This window comes from Hyperoodon ampullatus (genome assembly GCF_949752795.1).
Source record: "Hyperoodon ampullatus genome assembly, chromosome: 13".
NCBI lineage: Eukaryota > Metazoa > Chordata > Mammalia > Artiodactyla > Ziphiidae > Hyperoodon > Hyperoodon ampullatus.
This window is the reverse complement of record NC_136926.1, coordinates 2658659-2673006: the sequence shown is the minus strand read 5'-3', so window position 1 is coordinate 2673006 and position 14348 is coordinate 2658659. Positions and strand designations below refer to the sequence as shown.

Here is a 14348-nt window from a genome sequence, read left to right as displayed (position 1 = left end):
ACAGTTAATACCGAGATTTCAATTTAGAGAGCTAGATTCAGAGTAACAGAACCTTTTCTCTTCCCGCTGAAGGGTGTCATCCGTGTCCCTGCCCCTTGCCAGTACGCCCACAAACTGGCTTTCCTCGTTGGCCAGAGCATTCACAGAGAGCCCAGCCTGTCGCTGTCAAACCGCCTTTACTACCTCTGACCTGCAGGAGAAGAAGACAGGATGCAGCGGTTTGTCTTCTTTGTGAAATTATAACTTTGCGATTTTTTGGAGCTTTTATTTTTTAACTGTTATCTTTCCAGGTGAAACTTGGGAAGGAATTTAGGAGATCTAGAGTCTTATTTCTAACAGTGCTATTAACTGACTTATTTTATAGGTAAAAATTAGGATTTTATATTTTATCTTGTTTGATTCTCATAAATAGGTTGTGAGGATTTTTTGTTTTGAAAAAAAATGTGGATAAGGTGCTTTGTATTATAAACAGACTCTTAAAGTATTGGAAAAGTTGGGATTTACTTGAAAGTGCTTTCAGGAGTGAGCAAGTCCTACTTGTAAGTCTATATTAACCTTTTTTTTTTTTTTTTTTTTTTTTTTGCGGTACGCGGGCCTCTCACTGCTGTGGCCTCTCCCGTTGCGGAGCACAGGCTCTGGACGCGCAGGCTCAGCGGCCATGGCTCACGGGCCCAGCCGCTCCACGGCACGTGGGACCTTCCCGGACCAGGGCACGAACCCGCGTCCCCTGCATCGGGAGGCGGACTCTCAACTGCGCCGCCAGGGAAGCCCTATATTAACCTTATTTTTGAAATATTTATTTTGAATTTAAAGGAGAGAAAAGGCATAAAGTGGAGGCTCAGTACAGTCGTAAGATAGGATTTTATTTGAGCGTCTGAGCATCTCATTTTAAAGAAGAAGCTGCCATTAAATAACCTATACAAGGTATAGGAAAGGTGTGAGACTGTGGAGAAATAGGCTTATTTTTATTTCATTTTGGGGGCTAGGTGTTATGGGGGTTAAAAAAGAAGATAGTTGAAAGTTTTAAATTTCTGTCCAAAGATACATTTTAAGACTCCTTAATAAAAGAGGCCAGTAGTCTATATAAACAGTACTTTTTTTTTTGCAACTGGGACACCATTCCATTTGGTATAAAATAAAATTGCAGTGATTGTCATCTTATTTGAATATAACAGTGTAGTTTTTGTTTTTACTGAAAGCATATACATTTTCTTTCCATTTATTATATTTTTTAAAACTGCTGGAGAGTACACTCAAAGGACACAATTCCATCTTTAAAAGCTAAATTTGTGTTACTTATGAACTTCAGAGTAAAACTGTCGGGAAATGCTGCAACCTCAAAATTAGCAGTATAAGACTGGAAATCCTTAACTTGTAAGAAAATGCAGACTAAGAAGTCTGTGTTTTTGTGAAGTTGATAATTGTAATAATTCACATCTACACACTTGTAGGACGTTTCAGGGAATTTTGCAAAGAGCAGGCTCGAAGTTAACGAGTGATTGTATGCCATGAGAACACCTTTAAGCATTGCTTGCAAGTGTAATGACTGTAAACCTTAATGATCATACACAAGCTACAGGAACTATCATTTCAACTAATGCCATTCAGTAAAGTTACTTGTCTTACCATTATTGTGCTTGTTCTTATCAAATAACTGCCTTTTGGATTTAGCCTTATTAACATATTATGAATGAAAGCCATTTATTTTCCCTTTAGTCCTTTGAGCTAATAACTGTTGCTAACATTGTTTTTGGCTGTTAGCCCCAGTTCCTTAACCTGTTTGATTTCTAGACGTTAGAAGGAGTGAAACACAGGGGATTGTGACGTTTCAGAAGAATGCCAGACAAAGACAATAAAATCGATGCAAGTTGCTAAATGTTGTCACAGTATTAAGGAACATAAGGAAGTCTAATTATACAACTGTAAAAGATTGATTTGGGGCATCTTTTATTTATGGGTTTTTAGGGCTAGTCAGTAACTTAGGTTATTAAAGTCTCATACTTGGCAGGTTTTAAACTATCCTTTAAAGTTGAAAGGCTTTCATATCTTTAAAACTATGAAAAATTGATAAATGTGGTAATTCCGGGAAAGTTGCAGTATTCAAAAGACCCTCACTATATCATAAAGACTTTTTTTTGCAAGGGACCAAAAAAGCCTCAAATTAATTTAAGCCAAAAAGGGTTATTGACTGGCTTTCTCAAGTCATCCTAGGCAGTGGTTCCCAAACGGAATGTTAAACGTGACCTTCTTTGCTTTGAAATAACATAGACTACTGGGCTCCAGACCAGATAGATCCAGGAATCAGAACTTGTAGGCGAGAGGCCAGGTGAACCATTAAACGTATCCCAGGTGGTTTGTCCGGGAATCTGGGCAAATGCCGGTTGAGAAGGTGTGTAGAACCTAGCTGATGGAATGCTATCGGGGATCTGTGTCTTGCTGTGCTTCCTTCTGGGTTGGTTCTAATCAGGTAGGATTACAAAGATGGTCACAAAGCCTAGGTTTATGTCTCAGCCTCACTGCAATGAAAGGAACACCTCGTCCACATGGTTGCAGCAAAACTCAGGCTGTCTACACATCCTTGAACCTGAGGGACACACTGCCCTGAGAGGGACTTAATAGCTGTTGGGTCAGATGAGGCCCATCTAGAAGTGGGTAGAGGAATGGTTCCCCAAAGAAAACTTAGGTGGTAAAACCAGAAGATGGAACAGACAAGTGAACACAGTGGACGCCGACTGGGTGTCTTCTCTGCTTGTTTAACAGCAAGTCAGCTTGTGATGGAAGTAGGAGTTGCCCTGGTCCCTAGAGGGACAAGTACAACCGAGCACCTGTAAGGGAATTGATTGCAGTGCTTCCAAAGAACAAAGCCAAAACTCTGAAATCCAGGTTTCTTCCTTAAAAGAGAAATATGCACACCCGAGCTCTACCTCTGAAGGCCTGAGCATTAAGGACACTTCAGGCTCTCCCTTCTCAGGGCCTGGTCTGACCCATCAAACCCGGCGGTTCCTCCGGGGATGAAGCAGTTTGTTGGGGTGGCTCCTTGAGGGCATTACAGCGGGTGATCTGCCTGGTTTTCTCTGGGTACACGGGTTTTGTTTCCCCTCAAAACTCCAAAAAGGTGCCCCTCATTGAAGCTTTCTGTTAGTTTTACACGCTGTTCCTTAGAGCTCATAGAAGTCTTGTTTGAGGATTCTGGAATTTCTGTCGGGAAATAGTGTCTTTGTTCTCTCTGGGTTGAATAGAAAGTCTGTTTCACCATCAGTTTCAGCCTGATGCTATGATATGAATCTTCAGAAGTTTGTGGATTTTTAAGGTTTAATTCTTTCATGTAGCCATAATATTGTCATTCAGATACAGTATTTCCAGGGCTGGGTTTCAGTCTGTTTGCATTCATCATTCCAACCCAGTTAAATCGTTTAAAAATCCAGGGTGAAAAAGAGAGAAATGTTAAAATTCTGGAGTGATGACGTCAGTGGAGAGTCCACGTGCTGCTGCCTTGTAGCAAGGTGGTAGCTCTCTGCTCCAGGTCACGCTGCCCCTCCCAGCACCCTGTGCTGCCTGCGGCCGAAGCCCCGTGGGAGCTCCAGACCGCAGCGTCTGTCTGAGACCCCCCTCCTGCCTCCCGGGGTTCTCAGTCTCTTGCCGGCTCTTCCTGGTCTCCCTCACTTGAGAAGGTTGGAGTGCCTCCAGGCTCAGAAGCAGGGTCTCTGAGAAGCAGTAAGAAAAGGGTTTCTTTCTACTCTTCCTCCCTCGGTAATTCCATTCAGTCTCATAACTCATTTCTGTGAAAATGCTGCCAGTTTACATCTCCAGCCCTGGCCTCCTACAGTCAGATGTGTCGGAGTGTCTGATACAGTGGTTCTCAAACTCTTTGGTCTAGGAACTTCCTTACCCTCTTAAAATTGCTGAGGACTCAGAGAGATTTTGTTTATGTGGGTTATATTTATTAATTGTATATTAGAAATTATATTTTAAAAACGATACGGAAACCCACATTCCATTAACTGTTAGACTGATGCTGTCGTCATGTCATGAAGCCTCTAGAAAATACTGTATACTCGTGAGAGAATAAGAACGAAAAAAGCAGATGACCTCAGTGTTAACAAATTAGGTCCTATGGCCCCCTACTCTGGTCCTAGCCCAGCCAAGACCCTCTGCCTTGGCAGGGAAGGTTCTTTTCCGTTAGGGTTCACACAGCCAAAAACAAAACTGAAGCTGAGATCAGTGCAATGCAACCTTTATTCAATGGCCAAAGAATGGAGAAGTGGGAATTCAGTTCACAGGTCAACCTCTCACTCACGCTCGTGTGGCGAGAGGGATTTGATTTTAAAGAATAAGGATGGTGCGGGGAGGAGCGAGGCTGATGCTGGGGAGGCATCTGCACTGTTCTTCTGGGGGAAGGGGCGGGGTTTCCCTGGAATGGGATGCCACCCTCTTTCTGTCCTTTTTTGGTCGGCAACTTCCGGTCACGGCCGCTGTTAGGTATGTCACTTAGTAGCTGATGTAGTAAAAACAGCGTAGATGAGACTCCGGGTCTGTTGAAGGTCAGATTCGTTGCCATCTTGGTTCTAGCTGGTTCTAGCCGGTTTTTGTCTTTCTCTTCGTTCCTTTGTCTTGGGACCCTGTGACTTAGAGAGATATGTTAGTTCCTGCTCAAGGGAGGAGTTGGCAGGTTTTGAGCAAGAATCTGGTGTCACCTCTGGCAACAGTAGGAAAATAGTTTTGACCATAGAACCCTGGAAGAGTCTCAGGGTACCCCAGGGGTCCCCAGGCCACACTATGAGAACCTCTGGTTGAATAATTTAACATGCCTGGAACTGAACTGTGATTTCTCGCAGACCTGCTCCAGTTCAGTTAACTGGAACTCCATTTTTCCGGATGTTCAGACCAAAACCCTTGGCACCTTTCCTTGAGTCCTGTCTTTCTCGTGTCACGCTTTGGGTTCCTCAGTAAATGTTATAAGCTCTGCCTTCAAAATATCATGAATATCCAGCCACTGTTCCTGTCCCCTCTTTCAAGCCACCACTGTCTCTGCGTTACTAGCACAGCCTCCTTTGCAACAAAGTGATCAAGTCACGCACCTGCTCGTCTTGCAGTGGGTTCCCATCTCAGGAAGACAGTCGTTGCGAGGGTGTGGCATTGTGCCGTCCTGCTCTTCACAGACCACCCAGGTGCCCTCATCCAGCCCAGGGACCTTTGCTGGTGCTCCAGGCCCAGATTTCCACATGCTCCTTCAGGTCAGCTAAGATGTCACCAGCAGAGGGACCACTTTCTAAATTTTTAGCATCCCACAGGCATAGAGACATAGCCTTTCTGCTCTCTCCAGCTTTGCTGGTATCAATAGTGTATTACTTGTTGTGCTTTTTATATTCTCCTCCCCCACTAGAATACAAATGATTCTAGGAATCCAGGAGGGCAGTAATCTTTGTGTCTTGTTCACTGTTGTCTCCGAGTGTCTTGATCAATGTCTGGCACGTAACAGGTTCTCAAATATTTATTGAAAGGACAAATGACTAACGTAACCCTTAACTCAGTCAACCAGCCCCTGTATTTCTTATGCATGTTAATGTCAAGGGACCCCTGTATACTCCGCAGTGGTTCTCATCCTGGGCTGTATGTTCTGGTCACCGGAGGGCTTTAAAAACTCCTAATGGCAAGCCCCCACCCAGTTCTCATAAGTGAGACTCCTGGCTTGGGACTTGGACATAGGAACACTCAGAAGTCTTAGCAACAGCTGGAATAATATTATACAAGGCAAAGAAGTGAAATCATCCATGTGGGTAACAACCAGTCAGGCTTCCGAGAAACCTGGATCCTAAGTCCCAGCTTCTGGCCACACCTCAGCACCAGATGTTCTGCCATTGGATTCTTTTCTTCGTGCGTACCTGGAAAAGGAGGTCCTGCCCAGTCCATCTTGGCCCATACTCCCCACCCACCTGACCTAAGTCCAGTGCAAGGGTTGATCAGGTGTGGCAGGAAGGAGCCCTGTGGAGGGGGTATGGCCTCAGCTGTGGTGTGGCAGGGCTGCCCTAGCACAGGCAAGCACTTGGCTCCTGGCCCTGCAGTGAGCAGAGGTTGCACCTGCCCAGGAAGCAGCCAGCCCATAGAGGATCGTTCCTGGGCTACGAGGCACCTGATTTAGGAGTTTGCATGCTTTCACCCTTTCTGTTAGGGGTCAACCTCTTCCCATCTGGCCTCAGGGGCCTGTGAGGTTGGGGGATAGGAGGAGTATATATATACCTTCTTTCTGGACAACACAAGAATCTTTGAGCACTCTAATCCTGTTTCCTCTTATCCAACTTATATGCCATTGTTCTAAATCAACTTTATTGTAATTTACATGTAAGTGAATGCAACTTGATGAGCTTTTGACAAATTTATATACTACAGTATCTCTGCCACCATCAAGATTTAGAAAAATGTCTGTTCCCTCCCACAGAAGGTTCCTTCTTGCTTCTTTGCAAACAGTCCTTCCCACCTTGACCCCAAGCAACAACGATCTGCCTTTGACCTGCTCTCGTTTCATGTAAACGGAATCATACGGTATGTACTCCTTTGCCTCTGGCTGCTTTCGCTCAGAGTGCTTCAAAACTTAATCTGTTTTATTGTCTCATTGGTTTGTTTGCTTGAGCAGTATTCCATTGTAAGGTATTTTTACATTGTTTATTCACCATGGACAGATGGATATTTTGGATGTTTCCTATTTGGGGCTATTATAAACTCTAGAAAAATTCTTTTCAAGCCTTTGTATGGATATAGTTTTTATTTCTTTTGGGTAAATACATAGAAGTAGAATTGCTGGATCTATATGCTAAGTGTCTCTGATTTTACAATAAGCTGACAAGCGATTGGACCCTTTTCTATTCTCCCCTCCAGTGCACCAGAGTTCCAGTTGCTCCACATCCTCACCAATCTTTGATGATGTCAGTCTTCTCATTTTAGTGGGTGTGTAATGTTATCTCATTTGGATTATTAATTGCATTTCCCTGCTGACTAATGATACTGAGCATTTTTTGTGTGCATATTAGCCATTCTTATAGCTTCCATGAAGTAGCTGCTCAGATCTTTTGCATATTATCTTTTAAATTGGTTGGTCTTATTGAATTGTAAAATTTCTTTGTGTATTCTGGGTAAAAGTCTTTTGTCAGATATATGCACTATGAATGTTTCCTCTCTGTTTCTGGCTTCCTGTTTTGCTTTCTTAAGTATCAAAGAGAAGATATTTTTAAACTTGAGGGAGTCCAGTTATCAGGGGTTTTTTCTCTTATAATTTGTGCTTTTTGTGTCCTGTATAAGACATCTTTCTAGCCAAACTTCTCCTGTGTTTTCTTCTAGAAGTTTTATAGTTTTAACATTTTCATTTAGGACTGTGTTCTGAGTTAAATTTTGTGGATCATATGAGGTTAAGAGTCAGTTTTCCCTCCTATGAATCCCCCTTCTTTCTGCAGAATTTCTGGAAAATACCATATTTCCCCTATTGAATTGCTTTGGTACCTTGGTTGAAAATGAACTTACTATATATGTAAGCATCTATTTGTTCCATTGATTTATATATATCTTTATTTATATATAGCTATATTTTACATACAAACAACACTGCCTTGATTACTGTAGCTTTATAATAAGTCTCAAAATTAGGCAACGTGAGTCTTTCCACCTTGTTCATCTTTTTCAAAATGGGTTTGACTATTCTAGATCGTTTGCATTTCTGTATAATTTTTTAATCAGTTTAACAATTTCTGGAATAAGCCTGCTGGACTCTTGACTGGCATTTCTCTGAATCAGTAGATTTACCTGGAGGGAAATTGGCATTTAACAACACTGAATCTTCCAAGCCATTAACATCTTTTATATCTCTTATTTAGGAGCTTTTTCGTAGTCTTTAGGCAATGTTTTACATTTTTCAGTATATAAGTCTTGTATGTATTTTGTTAAATTTGTCCCTAAGAATTTCATGTTTCTGATGCTACTATAACTAATTACGTTTATTTCTTTCTTTATTTTATATCAGTTATATCTATATTTTAATTTCTGTCTAATTGTTCCCTGCTGGGGAGATGGATACAAAATATGCAATTTATACAAAAATACAATTGACTTTTGTATGTCAACCTTGTACCCTGTCACCTTGCCAAATTCACTTATTAGTACTAACCGCGTTTTGTAGATATCCCTTAACATTTTCTGCATAAACAGTCATGTCATCTGCAAATAAAGACTGTTTTACTTCTTCCTTTCAAAAGTGTATGACTTTTCTTTCCTTATTGCAAGGCTAGAAACTCCAGTATAGTGTTGAATACAAGTAGTCAAATGGACATCCTTGTGTTGTTTTTGACAGAAAGGGCAAGTGGTCAGTCTTTCATCATTATGTATGTTGACTGTTAACTTTACCAAGTTGAAGTAAATTCCTTTCTTTTCCTGGTTTCCTGAAAAGCTGTTGATTGCGTCCAGTGCTTTCCTTGCATTTATTGAAATGACTGGGTAGCTTTTCTCTTTTGTCCTGTTAATACAGTAAAACACCTTGATTTTTCTTCAGCGTGTTCAACCAACCTTCATTCCTGGGTTGAACCACAGTTAAATATAGTGTATCATCCTTATATATTGTTGGATTCAATCTGCTAATGTTTGGTTAAGGATTTTTTTTTAATCTACATTCATGATGCTATTGGTCTGTAGTTTTCTTACAATGTCTTTGCCTAGTTTTGGTATCAGGATAATGCTGGCCTCATGAGTTTGGGCATTTTTCTTTCTTCTCTCTTCTCTGGAAGAATTTGTGTACAGTGGGCCGTACGTATGTACTCCTTAAATGTTTCGCAGTATTCACCAAAGCTAAGTCCAGCTCATTATCACTTTGGGCTTGCCTACATTTTCATATTTTAGGAAATTTGTAAATGTGTTCAAAAGATTTAATCCTGGCTACTTTTACTGATTTTATTTTATTTTATTTTTTGGAGAAATTGTCATTAATTTCTTTTTACTGTGGTAAAGTATACGTAACATAAAGCTTACCATTTCAACCATTTTTAAGTGTGTAGTTGCATTAAGCACATTCACACTGTTGTGTAGACTTTAATTTCTTATACTGGTATTTCTTAAACTGGAATATTTTTAAATTAAAGACATTCCACTTAATCTAGCATTTCAGCTTTTTTTTTTTTTAACTTAAGATCTCCAGAATTGATTCATCTTGTGTAACTGAAACTTTGTGCCCTTTGACCCAGATCTCCCCATTTCCCCCACCCTCAGCCCCTGGCAACCACCATCCTACCCTCTGCTTCTAAGTGTTTTTGACTGTTTTAGGTTCCACATATGAGTGAGATCATGCAGTATTTCTCTGTCATCAATTATTCAAACATAACCTTTTTCGTAAATGCGTTAGGTGAAAACATAGTTCGACGTGAATGACATTATGATAGCAGTTATTTTATATACTTGTATATAGTTTCATAAAGTTATGCATTTGAATTATATTTTCACCTTGCACGTTGGTTTTACCTCTTCAAGATAATAAACCCTATTATTGGGAGAATTTTAAAATAATTAAGGATTTCAGGAAAATGCTTTGTATTTGAAAAATTAAGTTGTGTTTTATTATATTTAGCTGGTGTAGCTCTTTATTCAGATCATTTGAATTCTGGAGTTGCCAAAGGGAGGGAGATGTTATGAATATGGCTTGAACTCACTCTCGACGTCTTTGTTGCATGTGAGTATTTCACAAGAACTACTCGGTGCGTATTACCTTTCTTTTGCCACTGAGTGGATTGTCACCAACAATGCGAGGGTGACAGCACTTTGTAAATGACTCCCAAAACACAGGTCAGAATTATTTTAGAAAAAAAGTAGTGCCAGAAAAGGTAACGTTATAGAGCTTTTCTTGTACGTGTAGGAGAAAGGAATTCAGTTATGCTGCTATGATTTTTTTTAAAAAGTGTTCAAAACAAACATACAGAATAAATGGCATTGTATAAAATAACAAATTTTATTTCTATAAAATATTTTACACTAGCTGTACACATGCACACACCCACACAGAACTTAACCACACATTGAGTAATTTCCTTTTAATAAATCTACCACATACTATTATATTACAATTTACAATATAGTTTTTGAAGACACAATGGGGAAAGCTTCATCATTCATTTATAAACCTTCCATAAATTACAAAAGAAAGGCAGTCTGAAAAGTATGTATAAAGAGTAAAAACAATTTACAAGTGGACAAGAATTACAAAATAGTAACCATCAAATACATCTGCCAGCAACTTTGTAAATCTTTTTTGTTGTTGTTCAGGTGCCAATGGTGAAGTTTGGTATGGAATCATTTTGAACAGACTTAACTTTAGTATGTTTTTGGTGTGGTGTATGCATTATGTGGATTGCTTTACATGTATGCTGTTCATTGTTGATTATGTGTGTATGGCATTTTGACAAATAATGAAAGTAACGTAGATCCATATGCCACAAAATGTAACACTGAAAGCAATGAATATTACCAGCTTTTTGGCAGGTTGGAGTAGTGGTACTTTACCAAAGTTACTTCCTCTCCTCTTTTTTAAATGATTTGAATTAAGTAAACATTTCCTGTGTGTTGCCTGGCTTGCTCCGAAAGACAAAAAACCAGGATCTTATCATTGCACAGCCTGTGCAACTTGGTTTCAAACCACTGTGTCTGTGAGGGTGAAGGGCACTGAATGCACAACACATACAAAGTGTACACTGTAGTTTTTATTGGACAGTACAAATCATTGTGCATTTATAAGGCAGAACATCAAGGCGATTAAACTAGGAATTTCAAGACCAGAGTTAAAGTGAGAGTTATGCATCATGAGCAAGCATTTTTGAAAAGGGAGAGAGGTTGAAATCATTCCTTTAAGGGCAGATGACAGATGCACAAAGACTGGGACCCCAGGTAGGGAGTGAGCTACAAAGAGCTACTGGCCGCCCTGCGTGCTCACGAGACAGCCCAGCTCCCGCCAGGGCCGGGGCAATAACAAGTGCGATGGGCACGGAGGCCGGGCGGGAGCACCAGCAGCTCTTTGTCCTGGCGCTGGGTTTAAAGTGGACGGTAGTGCAAAGAGCATTTCTCTACTGGTGTCAGGGGAGAAGATTGGTTTTTTTAGGAAGTACTTGAGTCATGAAAGCCCTAGTTTGGAATTAAAGAAAATTACATAGATTTGGAAGTTGTCCGGAAGCACGTGAATCATTTCACTGCACCCAGCTTTTTCAGCAGTTTCTTGCCTTTGGAAAGCAGCCCCTTTTTCTTTCTCGAGGACATTTCCCTGCCTCTCCCAGGACTACCAGTACCCACAGATGACGTAGGTGACCCAGAATGGAGATGGGCTGTGGGAGATGGCACTCTCCTTGCTGTACCTGAACCCTCAGGAGGAACCTAGTAGGCACATTGGTACAGGTCATTGAGTGCGTGAGCGCCGGCAGCACCCTCCGCTCGCTGCGCGGCATCAGTGACGCCGCGCTGCCCCGCTTCCCACCAGGCAAGGTGAGGGCGGGTCGTTTCTTCTCTGAAGGGTTGAAGTATCCCGTGAGAGGCACACGGCCCCCCCACGGCATAGCTCATAGAGGGGGTCTGAGGGCCCTCAGAGAGAGGGGGCCACAGTGTGGGGTTTTCGGTTTCTTTGTCTTCGGGGGAGGGGGTGGCCATTGCTTTGGCAAAACAAAGCTGGGTGATCATTTACTTTGTAACTTAAGACCAGAAGCAGGAAGAAGGAGTCATTTTGAATTAGGTTGAGAGTAAGACTGGCCGAGTACCCATCAGTAATCTTAAAAGCAAAAGTTCTTAAAGGGAATTTCGTATTTGAAAACTACTTGGGTATATGAAATCCTGACATTGTTGAGTACATTCCTGGGTTAGTATACTATAGGAATACTGGAGATGGCACACCGGTTGAAAGAAAAAAAAAAAAAAACTAAAATGAACCTTAATTTCAATCAAAGAAAGCTTAAAGGCCCTTATTGTATGCTTTCATTATTTCCAAGGTATTAAAGATGCGTTTTTGTCGAAACAGAGCACACGGTAGGGTTTCCGTCCACTTGAGTGCTCCCTGGTGCTTCACAGGAGCAGAACTGTATTCCAACGCGGGCAAGACGACGTGGGCTCACCCACGTTTACGGTCACATGCGTGCCTGCGTTTATATAATATCACCTTTCCTCTCGCTCCCTTACCTCCCCGGAGCAAACCTCTTTCTAATAGGAGTATTCATTATTCATCAGGCAAATAGGAGCCCAGGGGCTTCAAGCTTCCTTGGATTTAAAATCAGGGTCTAATTCTAATGGAGAACACCTACTAAATCATCCCAAAGTACACCTGAAGATACCATCTATTCCATCTAATGCAATCATTTGAGCTGCATGTTTCATTAAACTTGGTATTGCATTGGTATACCAACAAAGCAGTCTTCCAACCAAACGCCTGTGTGTTCAGGACACTTGCTTGTGCTTTGAGGAGAAGCACCAGCTCTCCCGTAAGGTAGAGGGATGGTCACTTAAGAAAAAGCTGTCCGCCATTCCAGGCAGCATGGGGAGTGTTCAGAGCCAACTCTAGATCACCTCGTGTTCACTACTTATCCGCTCGATCTCGAGTTGTGTTTTTTTTAGGTAAAATTTCCAGAGTAAACATTTATTAGGTTGTGCTTTTTCCAAGAGTGGCTAACAATGCAATATGCAGCTTTAATTATGAATAGACATTGGAACACTCTGTGTAAACAAACAATTAGCCTGTTAAGAAATATGTTCCCAATGTTGGCCTTCCAAATATTCTTAATGTAAATCGTAGGAAATGATTATCAAAGATGATTTATTTCACTACAAATTCAGTTGCTTTACAACTGAGACCAATAACACTTTAGGTCCAGTGAGTTTTTGAGACATATTTCTTCTTTTTTTTAGCCCCCCAGTGAAGCCTTAAGTCTACCGCATTGGTCCATTGCAGGTAGCTTAGGTTGCTATGTTTACAGGTATCTTCAGTTGCTCACTTACGTGAAGGCTACATTGCCTGATTAAGGGGTGAAATGCACACTCTTCTTCTGTTTCCAAGCAGATGAGCAAAGAAATAAAATATATATAAAAATATAATATATAAAAACTCGCAGTGATGAAATAAAATAAAAATGAGACACCAAACAAATGTAATCTGATAGTTATATATGGCTGAGAGGTTCTTTGACCTTTGTTCAGAAGATCTGTTAAAACCCTGACAGGGCAAATAACCATCATTGCCCACCGACTCTAAGGACCAGCCATCCCCTTTTCACTCTTAAACTGGACTGTGCGTCTGTGATGTAGGATGGGAAGTTCCTTTGTGAGCAAAGCAGATTGAATAGGTTGAAAGGGGCATTTTGGTGAAACAAGTAAACTTGATTTAGAATTAGGCATTTTTAGGCACAACCCCCATGGAAGGGCAGAGAAAAAATTCAGGGTGTATGCTTTTCGGCCTAAGACATAAAAAGAGCAATGCAAAGACTGCAGTAGACCATCATCTGTGGCAGAGTGGGACAGGGGTTAAAAATGCTGAACACACGTGCTTACCCTTTTCGTCTTCGAGCGTGTCGGCGTGTCCTGCGGGTAGTGGGACGGCACGTCAGAAAGATAGACTTCTACATCATCAGGCACTTCTTCTAGGAAGTTGGAGGGTACGAGGCCTTTCTGCCCATTAAGCTCCCCCTAAAAACACAGGGATGAGAAGAACAATTGACTCTCTTTTTCCAGAAACCCGCTTCTTGCTCGAGGTAAAGGAATACAGCTCAGAGTAGCGCGTTTATTCTGGCTCAAAAGTGGCAGACAGAACCGGGACTCCAGTGTTTCCGGACTCCCCTGATCACAAGAGCGGGCTCGGCCACGTGCTCGAAGTGCAGGGTCCCGGCACCCACCCTGAGGTCTCGACCTGGCCTGTCTGGAGTGGAGCTGAGGACCTGTTTCGGCCAAGGGGCCTGGGTGGTTCTCAGGGTCGGGCACACCTAGCAACAGTCCCGGGGAGCACCTCACTTAGAGGTTCTCAGCCCTGACCGGTCGACCTCTGAGTCCCCCGGGAACGTGTACAAATACCACTGCTTGGGTGCCCTGAGAGAGGGGAGGAGGGGCGGGTGTCCCATGCGGGGGCAGGGTTGAGGGGGGCCGGCCGGTTCCCCCTGGTATCTTTCATCCTGTGCGTCGCTACAGCCTCGTTGTAAGAATTCACCCAAGAGCGGAAGGTGAAAGTGTTGGCACCTCCTCGAGGTGACTGCTTCAGGTTGGTGTATATCCTTCCGGACCTTTCTACGCAGTCACATGTCCATGCATGGCACACAGTTCCAACTGCCCACTGGACGTCAGTCCCGAGCAGCTCACAGCCCACC

The 14348-nt window shown here is 42.0% G+C and overlaps 2 protein-coding genes across 9 annotated transcripts in view; one reads left to right on the top strand and one right to left on the bottom strand.

The window, feature by feature from the left end:
* Positions 1 to 189, top strand: part of PIWIL1 (piwi like RNA-mediated gene silencing 1) — a gene marked incomplete at both ends in the record, with an annotated part of 34090 nt that extends 33901 nt beyond the window's left edge. Inside the window, one exon of the mRNA XM_079717503.1 lies at positions 73 to 189. Coding sequence (XP_079573629.1) covers positions 73 to 189 — 117 coding nt within the window. The remainder of the gene's footprint in view (positions 1 to 72) is intronic.
* A 10926-nt stretch (positions 190 to 11115) lies between these two features.
* Positions 11116 to 14348, bottom strand: part of RIMBP2 (RIMS binding protein 2) — a gene marked incomplete at both ends in the record, with an annotated part of 109723 nt that continues 106490 nt past the window's right edge. For 4 of the 8 annotated variants that reach the window (XM_079717316.1, XM_079717313.1, XM_079717317.1 and 1 more), the window contains 2 exons: positions 13014 to 13040; positions 13543 to 13677. In XM_079717316.1, the coding sequence (XP_079573442.1) occupies positions 13014 to 13040; positions 13543 to 13677 (162 nt within the window). Of the gene's footprint in view, positions 11143 to 11199; positions 11389 to 13013; positions 13041 to 13542; positions 13678 to 14348 lie in introns of those variants that run through there. The other 4 variants (XM_079717314.1, XM_079717315.1, XM_079717318.1 and 1 more) reach the window with 3 other exon arrangements.